At 37.1% G+C, this 20,499-nt stretch overlaps 1 protein-coding gene across 1 annotated transcript; it reads left to right on the top strand.

Moving 5' to 3' along the window:
• The first annotated feature begins 2,476 nt into the window (after positions 1-2,476).
• LOC122017981 (transcription factor MYB12-like) lies at positions 2,477-3,512 on the top strand. Its single transcript, XM_042575750.1, has 2 exons — positions 2,477-2,739; positions 2,873-3,512. Exons 1-2 carry the CDS (start codon positions 2,477-2,479, stop codon positions 3,471-3,473), a joined length of 864 nt encoding a protein of 287 aa, XP_042431684.1. The 3' UTR covers positions 3,474-3,512.
• The last annotated feature ends 16,987 nt before the right edge of the window (positions 3,513-20,499 follow it).

Raw genomic sequence — 20,499 nt, 5'->3', positions numbered from 1 at the left:
GGATGTCACGTGTCCTCCATCACCCGACATTTTTTAACATCAGTCGAGCTCCAGAAGGTACGCGCTGTCATATAAAAAGGGAGGTACGCTCTCTCGCACATTCTCACTTATCTTCTACTTTTCTTCTTCTTCGTACACTGTTCTTCTAGAGAAAAAATACTTGATTTAAGTGTCGGAGGGCTTGCTCCGGGGTCTTTTTTCTTGGTTTCTGACCTCTAACGCTCGTGTGCCTGTCTGAGTGTGCGCAGAGCTCAAGTACCACCGGTACAGTCATCATCATCCGTTAATACCATGCGGAAATCCATTTTTGAAAAGCTACATCTGGCTCAGATTTTGAACAAAATCATATACGTACCATCATTTAATTCTTCAGCAAATTAACTAGCTTTGTTTGAAGTTTGGGCAATATACTCTCATGTAATTAACCATATAATTAACTTCGTTTGATTTATATATTTCTCTATAAATAAATTTTCTTATTTCCAGTGCACTCGCTTAAATAAATAAAGTTTCTTAATTATATATTGGGTCACAAGAACACGTACATCCACTTCTCCATTTTCCAACCACAACATCATCATTTATTATTTACAAACTTTTGGCCGAGCTCGTGGTAATATATTTAGAGAAAATAAATAAGAATTAAAATTTTAATATTAATAAAAATAAATATAATTTAAAATATATTTATAAAAACTTATTCGTTTATAGTGTTATCCATCCTAATATATAAAACAAAAGAGAACTACAATACAGGTAAAATTACTTTACAAATATTTTCAATATGAAAAAAATATTAATATAATTTTATTTAAAGTTTCATAAAAATTAGTTATTCTTAATTAAATACTAAATAGTAAGATCTAAATTACGTATAAACAATTAGTCATAATTTTAAATATTTAATATCTAAATTTATATATTTCTAAACTAATATTCACATTTAATTATATATATATATATATTTAATGAGCCCCATAGGCATAAGCCTAAATGGCCCTTGTGTCGGCCTGTCATTTGATTTATATATTTCTCATATTTCTAGTACATTCACTTAAATAAAGTTTCATTATTATTTCTTTATAGTAAAATTATATTAATTAAAGTATATTACTATTAAAATACTAAAGTAGAGTCATTAGGTAAAGTATTTTATTTTTGAAAATCTGAATTATTTGAGTCTTTGAAAATCCGAATTGTTTGGATTTTCGAGTATCACCCTTACGTAGAATCTCAGCAACAAACTACTGTAACGGGATTCCGTATGAAAAAAATAATTTAATTTAATATTATACTTATCTTAGTAAAAAAACTAAGAAAAATATATTTTTTAATATTATCGGTCTAAAATATTTATAGAAGCTTTTTTAATCATAATCTTGTCAATCAATTCTAAGATGTGAGACTAAAAGAGAACTATATTTTTAAATATGCATTGTTTCATTTGTAGAATTACTAATAAATTTTGGAATTATTTTTAGTGTGAATAAAAAAAAATATTAATGTAAATTTATTTTAGACTAAATTAAAATTAATTAGTAAAGTAAAAGATTTTTAATAAAATAATAAGATAATAAGATATTGAGTCACAGGTACACGTACATTCAATTCTCCATTTTCCAAACACAGCATCATCATTTATTGCTTTCCAAATTTTGGCCTTTTCCAAATTTTGGCCTAACTCGTCGTAAAATAACATCATCATTTATTGCTTTCCAAATTTTGGCCTAACTCGTCATAAAATATTTAGAGAAAATAAATAAGAATAGAATTTTAATCTTAATAAAAATGAATATAGCTTAAAATGCATTCTAAATCTACTGCAAATAAGGAAAAAGAAAATCTACAATTAATTGAGGTAAATTTAAATACATGAATTTAAAAAAATCATAAATTTATGTAATCAAATTTGGCCATGGCCGTGTAGAATTAACGACCAGAATAATTAAATTTAATTAAATTTTGATCTGAATAATGAAAGATATCAGGTTTCACTAGGTGATTTTCTTTTTTACTCTATTTATTTATTGGATAAATTTAAAATAAAACTTATGCAAACTCAAAAAATTGATGAATAATATATTTATCCTATTTAAAATCAAAATTATTATTATTATTATTATTATTATTATTTAACCTTCGGGGGAGAATTTCCCTCTATGCTTTGAATTGGATATGTTTGTTTACTTTGGGAGAAAGGGGGTGGGCGTGTAGAATTGAACAAGAGCAGGAAATTAACGGCGACGCACGCGCACTGCAGCATGCAGCGAGTGGCAGCGGCGACGTGGTCGATTGGAAGCCCGCGAAGGGCTTACGCGCGAGGCCTCACGCCACGACAACTCGCAGGTGTCCTCTTCCCCACCTCGGATCTCTTCTCCCCTCCCTTCCCCGCTATAAAACCACGCACGCAAGCACACTGAAGTACTCGACGGTCAATACTACTACGCGATCGAGCTAGCTAGCGCAGTCGTCTGAGATGGGAAGAGCTCCATGCTGCGTCAAGGCGGGGTTGAAGAAGGGGAGGTGGACGGCGGAGGAGGACGAAGTCCTCCTCAACTATATCGCCTCTAACGGCGAAGGCTCATGGAGGTCTCTCCCCAAGAATGCAGGGCTGTTGCGATGCGGGAAGAGCTGCAGGTTGAGGTGGATAAACTACCTGAGGTCCGGTTTGAAGCGAGGGAACATTACTCCAGAGGAGGAGGAGATCATCGTCAACCTCCATGCATCACTTGGCAATAGGTACAATAATGATTCTTTTTGTTTTTTTGTATGTTTTTTGTCGTGTTGTAATCAAATCATTAATTAAACTTTGACTTTCGGAATCCAACAGAAGAGAAGGTAGCCGTGAACTTTTTCTCCCGTGAATGTGCAGGTGGTCCCTCATAGCCGGGCACCTTCCTGGAAGAACCGACAACGAGATCAAAAACTACTGGAACTCCCACCTCAGTCGGAGGATCTACAGCTACAAGCGATCAAACAGCATCGCTGCGTCGGCGATCGACCTGAGCAAGCTCCCGGGCGGAGGCAAGCGGCGCGGCGGCCGGACGAGCCGGGCGGCCATGGAGAAGAACAATTATAACGGTCGAAATTCTCAGGTGGCTGCGGTGAGCCCCGCTGCCTCGCTGGGGCAGAGCGAGGGGGCTCAGAGCGCGGTCGTGGATCCCGACACGAACCGAGCGAGCAGCGCCGGCCGTGGTGGAGATGAGGAGATGTATATAGATGATCTCGAGCTGGAGAAGATGATCGAGGACTTGAGATGTTCGATCGAGGCGAGGAAGAGCGACGAGGGGCCAGCGGCGGAACAGATGGATGAGTTCTTGATGCACGAGTGGGACTGGGAGACGAAGCTGTGGGACGAGGCAGAGGAGACGTGGCCATGGACGCAGTGGGACAGTAGAGAAGCATGGGAGGAGAACCAAGAAAGCTCACTGCCGGAGTGCAATTGGCTAGAACAGGATCTTTACTTTAATTAGAACAGGATCTTTACTTTAATTTGGGACAAATTTAAATATGGAAGGAATTGATGATCTCAACGTGTGGCAATTTTAGCTAGTAAACCAATTGGAATCGAATGTAAGATAAAAAACTTTCTCAGCTCAAGTTTCCTCGCAGCTCGGGCATTCATTTCTGAATCAATCAGTAAAACAGACACATAGCTAGCCCTTTTGACAAGGCTCCATTAATTGATGTTCTTTTAGGAGAAAGAGACTCGAAGTACTACCAAAAACAGTGTCTCTCTAATTCGGTCAGAATAAATAAATATATATATATATATATATATTGATTTCGTATTTAATTAAATGAAGAAAAAGAATTACAATCAGAAAGAGACTCGAAGTACTACCAAAAACGGTGTCGCTATAATTCGGTCAGAATAAATATATATATATATATATTGATTTCATATTTAATTAAATGAAGAAAAAGAATTACAATCAGAAAGAGACTCGAAGTACTACCAAAAACAGTGTCTCTGTAATTCGGTCAGAATAAATAAATATATATATATATATATATATTGATTTCATATTTAATTAAATGAAGAAAAGAATTACAATCAAGGTGATATTAATTTATGGGCGATTTACATTTTACAAAACCAGAGAATATGCGTTTTTGCTAATCACGTATGTGATTTTGTAAATGTCCAAAACTCTTTTATTTTCATTTAACAAAAATTGCATGTAAACTCTTTTCTTTTTTTTTCACTCTTTTACATGCACACAATAAAAATAATTTTCCATCGAAAAAAAACTACCAACCTCTCTTTTCCTTGTACTGTTCATTAAAAAAAGTCTGACAATATAGATAGCTTTGTATTTTATCCGATCACGGAAATGATTTTAGAAATACCCAAATAACATAATCTCTCTTCATTTTTATCTGTCTATGTTCATTTTTACTCTTCATCCAAAAAACTTTCTAATAACTTTTTTTTACTATATTACTAATTTCAAAAAATTAGTAATACAATGTTGCAAAAATCAACAACATTGTGTAACTTATTTTGAAAATTCAACTACATAATGTTGTTGTTGAAACAATATTAATTATGTAGTTGATTGTGGTTGAATTTTTCAGCAATAACATTGTGTTGTTGCTGATGTCAACATGTTATTTTCAAAAACGAAAGAGAGAGAAAATTAAAAAGAAAGAGAGACTATCGTACTTGAAAATCTTAAAAAATCACATGCATGATCAGGGAAAACACATAATAACTTATATTATTTGGTAAATTATTTTTTTTTTATTATTCATCTGAACAAATTCTGAACTTATTGTGTTATTAATTTCTAAAAATCAGGAATATCGTAAAAAATGATTTGAAATTTATACTTCATAATGTTATTGATTTCCTAAATTCAGCAACATGGCGTTGCTAAAAATCAGCAACACAAGATTGATTTTCTGTGTTGTTGTGTTGTTGATTTCGAAAATCAGCAACACAGAAAATCAACCATGTGTTGTTGATTTTCAAAATCAACACCATTGTGTTGTTGATTTTTGAAAATCACAACAAAGAAAATTCAGTAATACAGAAAATTTAGCAACACATGGTCGATTTTTGTTGTTGTTGTATGTTGCTAATTATTGAAATTTAGCAACACATGGTTCATTTTGTGTTACCATGTGGTGCTGATTTTTAAAAATTAGTAACACAGAAAATCAACAACATAGCAACATAGAAAATCAATCCTGTATTGCTGATTTTCAAAAATCAACAACATTATGGAGTATAATCTTCAAATCACTTTTTATGGTGTTGCTGATTTTTGAAAATCAACAACACAGTAAAAAGTTGTTCAGAATTTTTTTCAGATGAACAATAAAAAGATAGTAATTTACGAAATAATGTAGGTGGTTTTCCCTGACCACGTATGTGGTTTTGGAAATTCCAAACAACGTAGTCTCCCTCTTCCTTTTTTACTTGTCTCTCTCTTTCTTATTACTTCTCTCTCTTCCTTTTTACTGTTTGTTCCTATCTAGAAGCTGAGTTAGATAGGAGGTGTTGGCGATGACGGTGGCGAGGATGTCGACTATGAGAGGAATCTAGGCCCGGAGGAGAGGATCACTGATATTTCCTATGATCCTACCAATAACACAGACCAAGCACCCCGAGAGCTTTAGAGCCGAGAAACCAAGGAAGAGGTTTATGGCACCGGCCCTCCAAAACTCAAGTCAGGAGAAGCCCGGCAGAAAAGAGAAAATAAGAATGTAATGGATGTGAGTGTGTGAGCGTGTGTAAGCGTACCTAGCCAATGGAGAGGATATTCCTTTATATATTGCTCTTTGTAACCTCTATAATTATCAGAGAATGTCGCATATCAGGGAGCGTCGGGTGGAAGGGGATGTACTACGAACTCCTATTGGACATAGGAAGGTTTCGTGCCTTGTATACAACAAAATAGTGGAATATTCCCTAACGAATAGTCGCTATTTTCTGATAAGTAGTTACGATCCCTTGATAGGATTGTCTCTTGAGAATCTGATCGATTTAGAACCGGCTGGAAGTTTGACTGGGACGATGCTCAGGAGAAGTGAGGAGACTAAGTCCTGATAGTCTGGCTGGCTTAGATCTGATCGGGAGTTGAACTGGGACGATGCTCAGGAAATGTAAGAGGACTGAGCTCTGATAGTCTAACCGACTTAGGTCCGACTGACTTAGGTTCGACTGGGAGTTGGAGAGTAGATTGCTTGAATAAGTAAGCTCTGACCGCAATTGCCACCTACTCCAGACTTTTGACGGTCACCTCATCTTGACTATCATCTTACTCTATCCCTAGGGTCACCCACTATTTCCTAGATTACTTTTCATCCAAAAAAAAATTCTTAACTACTTTTTTTTATTATGTTGTTGATTTCAAAAAATCAATAATATAATGTTATTACTAAAAGTTCAACAACAACATTATGCCCAATGTTGTTGCTGAACAAAATTCAGCAACAATTTTGTATAGCTAATTTTTTGAAATTAGCAACACCATGTTGCTAATTTTTTAGCAACACAATGTTATTGATTTCTTAAGGTGTTGTTAAGTTTTCAAAAATCACCAACACCGTATTATTGATTTACAAAAATTAGCAACACAGAAAATCTTCGAACCACTTTTTTTATTGTTGTGTTGATTTTCAACTGATTTTCCAAAATCAACAATATTGTATTACTGGTTTATTAATTTTAAAAAATCAGTAACATAGTATTGTTGATTTTTCAGCAACACAATGTTGCTGATTTTCAGAAATCAACAATATAATGTTACTGATTTTTGAAAATGTTCCTGATTTTTTGAAACCAACAACATAATTGTTGTTGACTTAAATTTGAAGTGCCCATGACTTTTGATTCGGGTTGAACTACAGGACGCATAATATATCAAATCGAAGCTCATTGAAAGATCTTCGATCTAATATATTGTGTGTCCCATGATTTAATCTGAAACAAAAGTTATCACCTCTTAAACTTGAACTTGTAGTTATAGCAGCTACGGTTTCATAGCCGCTATAACATGCATGTTGAGTAAATTTTAAGAGGTTATAACTTTTGACTTAAATTTAACTTTGGGAGACATAATATATCAAATCAAAGATCTCTAAATAAACTTTGATTTTATATATGTTCATCCCATGGTTCAATTCCAGGCAAAAGTTATGGTCTCTCAAAGTTTAAGTCAGCAACAACGTTGTTGCTGGTTTCTTAAATCAGCAATACGTTATAGCAGCTACAAAATCGTAACTACTATAACTATAAGTTATAGATTTAAGAGGTTATAACTGTTGGGACACTCCAAAGCTAGAGGAGGAGGGGGGTGAATAGCTCGCTTGCCTTGCTTCAATGATGATGATGCAACGGAAAATCTCGAAGCAACCCTCCCAATGCTAACACAAGGAGTTACTTGGTATCCACCTCAAGAAGACGTGTCTAATCCAAAGATCCACACTCTCACACACATCCACTATCAAAATACTCCATCTCAGAATAACCAAAGGTGGAGAAACCTCGTATAATCTCACACGGAGAAATATAATAAGAACACAAGCACAAATGAAAGTAAAAACACTTTACAATGAAATTTTTGCTTAGCTTGCTATCTTCTTGTTGCTTAGAGTCGCTCCTTGTTGATTCGACTTGTCCAAGAAGCGGTGCAGAGAATTGTGTAAGCACTGTTGCATTTGAACTTCGATGTCGCCTTTAAACTCTGCGATCTAGGGTTCCCAATCGACTGTGCTCACTCCTAATCAATTACCAAGTAAGATTTGAGCAATCCTAGCAGTCCAAAAGTCTCAATATGTGTAATGATCATCTCCTAATCGATCGACTAATCTATTGAGAGCATCTGGATCGATTAGCTGATCAATCAGTGTGCTTCTTTGTTCTCACAGAAGACATCAGAATCGATTGAGCAATCGATTCTGGCTTCCTCACTTCATCGTAAGAAACCCAGCCCCAATCAGTCGCTTGATCAATTAGAGTAGCCCAATCGATTAGCTGATCGATTAGGAAACACATTGTGCTCTTTGCGCGAACGACTACCAATTGATCAACTGATCGATTAGTGTAGCTCCAATCGATCATACGCTAATCGATTAGCGGATCGATTGGGCTATTATTGCTCACGCAAACCTTCTAATCGATCAACTGATCGATTGGGCTCTAGTTCAATCAATCGGCTAATCGATTGACTAACCCTAAACTCAAGTTAGGATATCGAATCCCAACATCCGATCAAGTGTGACCTATTGGGACCCCTCATGCCTAGTATTTGGTCAACCTTGACCTGTTTAGACTTCGTCACCAAGTGTCCGATCAATCCTTTGACCCACTTAGACTTTTCTCCTTGTGCCAAGTGTCCGGTCAACCTGAATCCACTTGGACTTACTGTCTCATGCCAAGTGTTTGGTCCTCCATGGCCCACTTAGACTTCCAAACACCAGGTGTCCGGTCATCCTTGACCTACCTAGATTTCCACTACCTGTGTAACGCCCTGGCCCGGGTGGGCCCCACCCGGACCGAACCGAGAACGCCACCAGAATTGCTCATTGGGTTGACGACTAGCTCCACAGACCACCGGAGGTCCTTTCAGCGTGCTTTGTTCTCACTCGCACGCACCTTGGAAAACTTCCCAGGAGGTCACTCATCCTCAAATTTCTCTAAGCCAAGCACGCATAACTTTGAAGTTCTTAAGTTTGGGCTTTCGAAAAAGAAGGTGCACCTTGGTGATATGAATATTACCATCTAACCTTTTAAGTCATACTTAACCAGAATCTCAGAACCAGGGTATTACAATCTCCCCCACTTAAAGACACAACGTTCTCGTTGTGTAACCACGAATCACACCACGGACAAATCCCAGAATCTCCCTCGCTAGGTGGTGCCCTGGGTGCTCCTGCCACAGGCGCATTCACGGTCGCAAGGTTGCTCTGATACCATCTGTAATGCCCCGGCCCGGGCGGGCCCCACCTGGATCGAACCGGGAACGCCACCAAAATTGCCCATCGGGTTGACGACTAGCTCCACAGACCACCGGAGGTCCTTTCAGCTTGCTTTGTCCTCACTCGCACGCACCTTGAAAAACTTCCCAGGAGGTCACCCATCCTCAAATTTCTCCAAGCCAAGCACGCTTAACTTTGGCGTTCTTAACCATCTAACCTTTTAAGTCATACTTAACCAGAATTTTAGAACCGAGGTATTACAGCCTAGCTTCGTTTACTAGGATTTTTAAAACTTCCTAGCTTCACTCACTAGGACTTCCAAATTACCTGACTTCACTCACCAGGACTTCTATCTGCCTAGCTTTACTCACTAGGACTTTTCACCTAGCTTCACTCACCAGGATTTCTAATATCTCACTTTACTCAATAGGATTTTCATACGGCTCAGATTCATTCACCGGGACTTCCACACCAAGTGTCTCATCAATAGTGACCCCACTTAGACTTACATCTTCTGTCAACCTTTCCGTTAGACTTTTCCCTTGCCTAACCTCTAGTTAGGATTTCCAGTTAAATATCTGGTCAACTTTGACCTATTTGACTCTTCTTCACATCAAACTGGTCAAACCTTGACTAGAGGAAAATTACACCAACAATCTCTCCAAACAGACAATTGCACCTGTAATCTTCATATATTGTCAAATATCAGAACTCAAACATCACATTTCAAGCTTGAGCCAACTCAAGCTTAGTCAACTTGGTCAACCATGACCTAGGGAAAAATTACACTAATAATAACTTTTGATTCACGGTAAACTATAGGACACATAATATATCAAATTAAAGTTTGTTTAGAGATCTTCGATATGATATATTGTGCGTCCTATTGTAAATCTAAGTCAAAAGTTATGGCATGTCAAAATTTACTTAGCATATAAGTTGTAGCAGATACGAAATCGTAGCAACTATAATTACAAGTTCAAATTTAAGAGGTGATAACTGTTGGCCCCCGTGGGTATTTTGATGTGATCAACCAAGTTAGTTAGGTCCAGCTTTTTTATTTGATCTCTGTATCTAAATGTGCAGGAACTTAGGAGCATAGAAAGTCGAGCGGAAGACGCACTTAGCGAGAAGGACGGCACGGGAAGGGAGTCGACGGGTTCGGTGCGTCTGAAGGACGAGAGAGCTGCGGAAGAGTACACCGGTGGGCGAGAAGAATGTGTGCGATGTTCGAGGGATGTAAAGCCGGGACAGAAGCCTGCTCGAGGAGAAGGCCGAAAATTGGGTTCGAGTGAGCCCTATTTCGGTTGGTCGGAATCACCCAAACGCATGGAGCTTCGGAAGTCAAAGCAAAGGAGAAAGTGAGCTGGAAGTAAAGCCCCGAGGTGCCTTCATTGATCAATGGAGGCGCCTTCACCTTAGAGGCGCCCTCATTGCTCAATGGAGGCGCCTCAGACAGGTCAAAGACGACCGTTTGCGCAATGGATAAAGTTTTATCCATCCACTCGTTGGAGGCGCCTTGGACCTTCGAGATAAGATTTCCAGGAGCTATAAAATGACCCCTGGAGCTAGGAAATAGGTATCTATCAAGCAATCAACTCAGTATCAAATTCCTAGCAACTTGTAAGAGCTTTAGTGTGTAGAAGGCTTCTCCGCCTTCAGAGAAAGGAGACTTTTTCTTAATGTGCTTTCCACCGCCTTGGATTAACAACCCCCGGGTTGTAACCAAGTTAAATTTCCTGTCTCTATTTCTTTTCTGTTATTTTAATGTTTTTAATTGTTGCTATTATTTTTTGAGTTGAAAGTCTAGAGGAGGGTATCTTTTACTTGCAGGCAATTCATCCCTCCTCTCTTGTCAGGCCCGCTGCACCAACAATAACTTTTGATTCAGATTGAACTATAAAACATACAATATATATCAAATCGAAGATTTTTAAATGAGCTTCAATTTGATATAGTATATGTCCTGTAGTTCAACCCGAATAAAAAATTATGATTGTTCAAAGTTATAACTTATAGTTGTAGTAGTTACGATTTTGTAGCTACTACAACGTGTTGCTGAGTTTAAGAAACTAGCAACAATGTTGTTATTGACTTAAATTTTGAGAGATCATAACTTTTGACAAGAATTGAACCACGGGATGCACACCACATTAAATCTAAGTTTGTTCAGAGATCTTCGATTTAATATATTGTGTTTCCCATGGTTAAATCTGAGTCAAAAATTATGACCTCTCAAAATTTACTTAGTATGCGTGTTGTAGCAGCTACGAAACTATAGTTGTTACAACTATAAGTTAAATTTTAAGAGATGATAACTTTTGACTCATATTTAATCATGGGATACAAAATATATCAAATCAAAGATATCTGAACGAACTTTGATTTAATATATTATATGTCCTTTAGTTCAACCCAAATCAAAAGTTATGACATTGCAAATTTATAATATATAGTTAGTTAACATCTATGATTTCGTAGCTACTATAATGTGTTACTGGTTTTAAGAATCAGCAAGTTTGACTTTAAGAAGTGATAACTTTTGATTCAAATTTGATTATGTGACACACAATATATCAAATCGAAGATCTTTAAATAAACTTTAAGTTAGCAACAATGTTGTTACTAGTTTCTGAAAATCAGTAACAACTTCAAAAATCAGCAACAATGTATTGCTAATTTCAAAATCAACAACATTGTATTGCTAAAAAATTAGCAATGTTATCAGCAACAATGTATTGCTAATTTCAAAATCAACAACATTGTATTACTAAAAACTTAGCAATGTTGTGTTGCTGTTTTTATAAATCAGTCGAAAATCAACAATATCGTGTTGTTGATTTCAGAAATTAGCAACACAATAAAATAAAATTGTTTTGGAAGATTTTCTATTGTTGCTAATTTTTGGAAATCCACTATCACTTCATTAATTTCCAGAAATCCGATTAAAATAAGGAAATAACACAAATTAAATATACCGACAACTTTAAGCAAAGTGTACACTTGGATGTTGTTGTCGTAGTAGTGTTACAGTGTCATAGTCGAATTCCCAAACAGCATGAATGGTGTTTGAGAATAGAAGATTGTGTACTGAGCTCCTGTTTGAAAGTCCTGTTTATAGTCTATTCTAGGCGCTTGGACCAGTTATAGGTGCCTCTACCGAGGCTTATCTGATCCACCTTCGTTGCTAAGTTATCCAACTCCAAGAGTCTGGACCACTTCCATGCACCTGGACTGTTGACGTGGTCGTACCAGGATAAAGCTCTTTTCGAGTCACCTTTATCCCTTCTTGGGCACTTGGATCCTGACGTGCTCCAGCCAACTAGAGTCTGCCACCTTGCCTGTCAACAAGTATGCTTCGAGTCCCTTGCTCCCTGAAAATTCCACCAATATGCTGTAGTCCGAGGGGTAGCGAGAAGGAAGATAAGCTCCAGCTCCCTTCTTTGAGCACCCTCTTCTTTTTTTACCTGGATCCGCCACTGATAAACAGTAAAAAGAAAGTCAAAAGGTTCATAAGTTTTTCAAATGAATTATTTTTTATTGCATGCTTGCATGTATGTAAAAGAGAGAGAAAATAGAAAATAGAAAATAGAAAACAAAAAACAGAGGAGAGGTTATATATAATTTTGGTCCGATGAATAGCAAAAAGGAAGAGGAAGACTAACTTATAAAATCACATACGTGATTAGGGAAAACGTACATTCACCTGCGTTATTTGATAAATCGCCTTCATGCATGCGACACTAAGGGGGCATTTGATTCTCTCCTAGGAATCGGAATGGGAATCATAGTATTATGGAATGAGAATGGGTATGAGCTTGGGTATCATTCTTAAAAATGATGTTTGGTTAGTTAAATATTTTCAATCGGAATGAACCTAAATTTCCTTTTTTACCCTTACATCAAAATAAGAGAAAAAATTAGATGGGAGAGAAAATTGAATGTGAGAGAAACATATGATGAGAGAGAAAGTGTGATGAGAAAAAATAAAGAGAGAAAGTATGATGAGAGAAAATAAGGAGAGAGAAAGTGTGATGGAAAAAATGAAGTGAGAGAAAGTATGATAAGAGAAAATGAAAGAGTGAGGAGAGAGAAAGTATGATGAGAGAGAAAGTATGATGAGAGAGATAGAGTGATGGGGGAAAAATGAAGAGAGAGAAAGTGTGATGAGAGAAAATGAAATACTAGGGAGAGAGAAAATGAAAGACTAGGGAGAGAGAAAGTATGATGAGAGAGAAAATATGTTGGAAAAAATGAAGAGAGAGAAAGTATTACGAGAGAAAATGAAAGGGTGAGGAGAGAGAAAGTATGATGAGAGAGAAAGTGGGTTGAGAGAGAAAGAGTAATGGGAAAAAATGAAGAGAGAAAAAGTGTGATGAGAGAAAATGAGAGACTGAGGAGAGAGAAAGTATGATGAGTGAGAAATTGTGATTAGAGAAAATAAGGAGAGTGATGAGAGAGAAAGTGTGATGAGAGAAAATGAGGAGAGAGTATGCTAAAAGAGATTGAGGAGAGAGAAAGTACTATGAGAGAGAAAGTATGATGAGAAAATAAGGAGAAAGTGTGTAATGGGAGAGAAAGTGTGATGGAAGAGAATGAAGAGAGAGAAAATGAGGGGAGAGAGTGTATGATGAGAGAGAATATAGAGAGAAAATTATAGATAATGTGTGATGATAGAGAATGAGGAGAGAGAAAGTATGTTGAGAGAGAAAGTGTGATGATAAAATAGGGAGAGAGAAAATATGATGAGAGAGAACAAGGAGAGAGTGTGTGAAATTAAAAAAAATTAAACAAATATACTAAGGGTATTTTTGTCCAAAACTTAAGGGTGGAGGTGAGTTTCATCCAAACCCAAGGGAGGGGGTGGGTTTCATCCATACCCAAATTTTTGGGTTTCATTACAAAATTTTGATTCCATTCCCATCAACCAAATACAAGGTTTGGGAATGAATCCATTCCCTCATTCCCAAACCCATAAACCAAACGCCACCTAAATCTCCCTTCACTAAACACACGGTAAATAAGCAGTGAGGAAGTCTTAAATTTTTTTACTTAAATTCCCTCAATTTATCATTAATCGAGTGGTTGAGAGACAGCACAAACAAACAAAAGAAAGAACAATTAATTCCCATTTACTGAAGCTGTCGATCGGCATACTGGAATGGGAGCAGCAATTAATTCCTTCTCTTTCGGGACAAACAGACTCGAAGAACTAAAAACATTGTTTCTGTAATTAGGTCAGAATAAATATATTCATTTTCATATTTAATTAAATGAAGAAAAATAATTACAATCAAGGTGATATTAATGTATTGAATGATGCATACGACACTAAGCCCCCCTTCACTAAACACACGGTAAATAAGCAGTGAGGAATTCTTAACTTTCTTACTTAAATTCTGTCAATTTATCATTAATCGAATGGTTGAGAGATAGCACAAACAAACAAATGAACGAACAATTAATTCCCATTTGGTGAAGCTGCACTACTGTGGAATGGGGGCAAGTGACTGCTATTTACTGGAAAGCAACGTTGGTCGATTTCGATTTTATCCTGCTCGACTCTTTAATTATTCCAATTTCGATTTTATCCTGCTCGACTCTTAATTATTCCATAGATATTCATATAATAATCTGCAATTGTAATGGGCCGGCTAATTTAAGGCCGTACCGAAGAAGATTGGGTTTGGTGTCTAGTAAGTATTTGAGAAAGAGTCAAAAGTGTACTCGGGAATCAGGTTTTTTTTTTTTTTTTTAACATTCCGACTATGCGCTTTCAACTGTGTATTTATATTTATCTCTTTTCATATTCGTGGGACCGACTCTAGAGAGACCGCTGATGTAGCGATTCCATATTTTTTTAAAATTTTTTTTTTTTCAAAAAGGTCTGTGAAATAAAAAAATCTATATAACATTTGAAGTTTATAGTTGAAGACCCATAGTAAAATTTTAAAATTATTTTTTTTTATCTTAAAATTAATATAATATGTATGTAGTTATATAATTACATAAAATTTATTTAGAGTTTTAACTATTGAACATGTTTCAATAAGTTTTTAAATATTAAAGTGATATGATGTGGACACATTGGAATCACAACTTTTTTTTTTTTTTTATGTAGAAGTCTAATCAATAGAGTTCTACATGAGTTTTTTTTTATAATTTAAATATGTCATATCAATATTATAAACATTTATTGAAACATCTTTAGCGGTTAAAGTTTTAAGTGTTTTTTTTTTTGTCCAATTCATACCATGTTGCATGAGTCCATGTATATTATATCAACTTCAAGGCAAAAGAGCAATTTTGAGCCCTACTGTTGCTCTTAAACCATAAATCTTAAAGCTCACTTCTAAGGTCAAATTTTTTTATTCAACTTATATTTAATTTTATGAACCTCTTATAAACTTTAATTGGAATAGTAAATTTTGTTGGCCAGAATCTGGTCAGCTAGAAATCCCTATCTCCCAATTAAAATGCATGCATGGACATGCATATAATTAATGGGGTCATATGAAATTACTAAAATACCCATGCATATGCATGCATGCATATATTCTAGCTGGCCAGATTCTGGGTCAAAGCATTCAAAAATCAGGTTAAGAGTTTTACGGTACTCGGTGATTTTGTCTGAAAATTGACCTGTATCACTCGAGATTTGCAATATCAAGGAAGTGAAGATTTGGGAGAACGTTAGACATAATAATAGCAGTTATTAATAACGAAGATTAATTGCGGATGAGGTATTACTAGGAAACGGGATCATATCGCTGTTGTTGAATGAAAAAGGAGCAGAACCATAACAAGGAATAAAAGCAACCATTGTGACCGGAGAATTTAAATGACATAAAAACTGTCATTACATAGTGGAGTTATAAAAGAAGAACAATATTCTGAAGCTAAGGTATGCTCATTTTTCATATATTTTCTACCATCCATAATTTTATGCTCTTATGTGACTTAAGCATTAGAGGATCCCTCTGGAACTAGATTGGCACTCTCATCCTGACTTTTAGCAGGAATTCTTCTACTCGATACATAGATAGCGAGAAGTACTTGGCTGTCAACGTTTCAAAAGTACTGGACTTAGCTAGGAGCTTCCAAATTTTACCGTATCAGATATTACACAATAAAAAAAATCAATATTAATGATGGACTTTGTGGTGGAAATGAGTTTCTGTTACTAAGTAACGACATGCAACCATTTCTGTCGTTAATTAACGATAGACATGTGATTTCGTAGGGGTGACAATTCGGTTTAGATTTGGGTTCAGATTGATAGATTGACGTATTGACAAATGACAACCTGAACCCGACCTGATTATTAATTCGGGTCAAACTATTCAACCTAAACCTGATCTGTTTATTTGCACTTGATCCGAACCCGATCCGTTTGACCCGTTTAACATGTTTGACCCGTTTAATCCGTTTGACCCGAACATGACCTGCATTCATTAAAAAAAATTTGTATATTAAATTAAAAATAACATTTACCTACATAAATTAAAAATCCATATCATAAATGATAAGTCATAGCAACATTGCAATCAATAGTTTATCTCTATGTTTAGGGTTTTTAACTTTTTTAAATTTATAATTTTAGTTTAAATTTATAATTATTTATAAACGGGTTCGCGGGTTGTAATTGGGTCATTTCATGTTGACCCGAACCCGACCTATTTATTAATTGGGTCAATTGGGTCGACCCGATTTCAACCCGAACTCGAAACTACCCAACCCTACCTGATTTTTTCGTGTTCGGTTCGGGTCGTGTTTTCGTGTCGGGTCAAAAATTACCACCCCTATGATTTCGTTGTTAACTGGGGAAGGATTAATGCTAGAAATATTGGTACTGGAAACACTAGTTAATCAAATCTGTGTTTTCATATTGGCAAAGTCAGGACCAGACCTTAGGTTTCAGTTAAATCAAAAGTCAGTACCGAATAGTCCTGAGACTGTCAAAATAAATTAGATTATTTATATCATTTATTATGTCTACTGTGCTAACTCTATAATGTAGGAAAGATGACCAGAGTTTGGGTATTCCATGCGCCCAAAATGGATCCAGGCGCTCGGATGTCCGAGCGACCAAAAAGGATGGCCTGAATCCAGCCACGCAAGCAACTGAGTTGACACACTTTGGTTGGCTGACACACATCAAACTCTAAGTGCCTGGAAGGGATCCAGATGCCTAGAATGGATAGAGGTGACTCCGATAGAGGTTCACCGTGATGCAGCCACATCAGCAACCCAGATGCCCGGAAGTGATCCAGACGGCCAGAGGTAGATAAACGACGATGAAGACATATCAAATCAGGTTGACCCCAAGCGCTCGGAAGGGATCTAGGTGCCCGGAATGTCTTATAAAAGGAGTCTTCGACTAGTAGCCTAGTACAACATTTTTTTAAACTTTCATATTCACGAGCTGCTCTGAAAATTCTTAACAATGCCGAAACACTGCTCCGATAAGCAACGTTCAAGTTTCTACTCTACTTTGTTGTGGAATGGAAGACAATTGTCTTACAAATATTTACGAATATGGGGGTGTCTTACCAAAGTGTTGGTGCCTGATCCGAAAAGGATTAAGATAGGACCAAAGACTATTGATTGTATATTTATAAGATATGCACATAATAGCAGTGCATATTGGTTTGTTGTGTATGAATCAAAAATATCGGAGATACACAAGAACTCGATAATAGAATCGAGAAATGCCTCATTCTTCGAGCATGTGTTTCCGTATAAGACCCGAGAGGATGCTAGCTCCTCAAAGCGAGTATATGAAACACAAGGTGAAGATGATGATGAGGAACCAGTGGAGGAAGAGCTCGGGTAGAAAAATCCTATAGATCGAATTTTAACACTTTCATGTTGGAAAATGAACCCCGAAGTTACTCGGAAGTTGTAGGCTCTTCTGATGGACCTCACTGGCGAGAGGCAATTGCATCTGAGATAGACTCTATCTTGCAAAATCATACTTAGGAACTTGTGAATCTTCCTCCTAAAAATAAACCACTAGGTTGCAAGTGGATCTTCAAGAAGAAAATGAAGTCAGATGACACAATTGATAAATATAAGGTCAGATTGGTAATCAAAGGATACCGACAACAAGAAGACCTTGATTACTTTGATACGTATTCTCCGGTGTCGAGGATAACTTCCATTAGAGTATTGTTGGCTATTGCCGCTCTATGGAATCTCGAAATACATCAGATGGATGTAAAGACTGTCTTTCTAAACGGGGATTTAGAAGAGAAAATCTACATGGAGCAACCTGAGGGGTTTTCTGTGCCAGGACAAAAAAAACAAGTATGTAGATTGGTAAATGTTACGATTCCACAAGTGCACAGATTCGTCGTCAGTAATATATAAGATTTGTTGAATCCATAGGGACTGTTGATTAAGCACTAGAGATGTCGCAAAGTAAGTTATCTAGACAGTCGAAAGTTGGCTTTGGCGCTTGCCAACTAACGAGAGTGATTGAAGAGAGAAAGAGAAGGATGAGAGAAACGATCTTGGAGGGAATTGAGCTTTGGGAGATGGATTCTAGGATTTCGGTTTCATTATGATGGGATTGATGTATTACGTTCTATCCTTTACTCATTGTCCATCAACATGTGTTCGCCGGAATCTAAAGCAACCATCCTTAAGCACTAAATAGAGAAGATCCCTGTGAAATTCTGTTACGATTAACCCCTGTCACTAGGGTGCCTCGGTAGATCACAAGAACGCAACTCTAATTGGTGTCATTAAGGATAAAAATAAGGGCTTGGTTTGGTCTCTTACTTCCTTACGGAGAAGTTACCTCTCCTTTCGAGGAAATACCCTAGATGTCCGTGAGCAGGTTACCCCTGTCACTAAGGCCCCTCGGATATACGATCTAAGATACTCTCTCTACGAGGTTAGCAATTCCTACACAATTAATTAATAGCATAGTAGTTGAAACAAAGCAAGCGAAATCATCCAATGAATAAATGCATAAATATGAGGTTTACATCAAAACCAATTCAAAACTACTCCCTACATCCATAAAAAAGGAGATGTACTCCATTGTGAGGGAAGAACAACCCCAAAATATGAAGTAAAGCATACTTACAGCCCTTGATGTGAGAAGAAGGGGAAGAAGAGATGCTTGTCGAGGTTTTCGATATCTTGGGGATGCCTCCTTGCTCTGGAGATGGACGGAACGTCAAGAGATGACAATGGATGAAGCTCTAAGGGTTTCCCCCGAAAGGAAGAACCCTTTCCCAAGGAGAGGGACGAAGTCCCGAACCAAAGATGCCCCCAAGAATAGGGTTCTTGACCCTTATATAAGTTAGGGCACGGGCAGCGTACGACCCGTGCCACGACCGTGCGAGATCCGCACGGCCAACTTCCTCCTCCCTTCGGGTTGAGTGGCACGGTCGTGCGAGATCCGCACAGCCAACTTCCTCCTCCCTTCGGGGTTGAATGGCACGGCCATGCAAGATCCGCACAGCCATGTCTTCCTTCTGCTCTGGTTACCCCGCACGGTCGTGCAGAATTGACACGGTCGTGCTTTCCTTCTGCTCTGGTTACACCGCACGGCCGTGCAAAATTGACATGGTCGTGCCTTCCTTCTACTCTGGTTACACCGCACGGCCATACAAAATTGACACGACCGTGCCTTCCTTCTACTCTGGTTACATCGCACGATCGTGCAAAATTGACACGGTCGTGCCTTCCTTCTGCTCTGGTTACATCGCACGGTCGTGCTAAATTAACACGGCCATGTATCAAGGCCGTGTGGACTTATAGATCATTTTATCACATCTTAACATGGTATTCTTGGGTTGAGGTCTTCATCAAAGTTGTAGATCTTGAAGTTATCTACAATTCGATATAAAGAACAGCCTAAAACTCCAACTGAACAGAAAGTTATAGCTATTTTGGTTTTAGTCTGCAGTGTAGAAATTTCACACGACCTGAACACGGCACCTTGGAAGCTCTAGACTCCACTTAAGCTTTGTTTCTGCTCTAAATCGTGTCCTGTCAACAAGAAAACACATAAAGAGCAGATCTCCAAATAAAAGAGTATTTATGCTGAATATATGCTAAGAGAGGTGAACATGCATAGAATATATGTGAATAAAGTAAGTGAATGTGCGTCGAAACATATATAAATGATCATAAGATCTACGCACATCAGTAAAGTCATTATATGGTGTGAAACAAGCACCAAAGTAGTGACATGAGAAATTTGATAATGCCATGAAGAAATGTAGATTCAAGATTAATGAATGTGATAAATGTGTGTACATGAAAATCACAGAGAATGACTATCTCATCTTATGCCTATATGTAGATGAAATACTTATCATTGGGAGTAATGATAAATTAATCAAATCCGCTAAAGATATGTTAAACTCAAGATTTGACATGAAAGACATGGGTCTAGCTGATGTAATTCTAGGAATCAAAATTCTTAGAACAACAGAAAGACTTGTTCTTAGTCAGTCTCATTACGTGGACAAGATTCTTGAGAAATTCACCAATGATGATACTACGTCGGCATAAACGTCGATAGATACGAGTTAATATCTATCAAAA

The sequence above is a fragment of the Zingiber officinale genome, chromosome 1B (assembly GCF_018446385.1).
Source record: "Zingiber officinale cultivar Zhangliang chromosome 1B, Zo_v1.1, whole genome shotgun sequence".
Taxonomy (NCBI): domain Eukaryota; kingdom Viridiplantae; phylum Streptophyta; class Magnoliopsida; order Zingiberales; family Zingiberaceae; genus Zingiber; species Zingiber officinale.
This window is presented reverse-complemented; position numbering and strand designations above follow the sequence as displayed.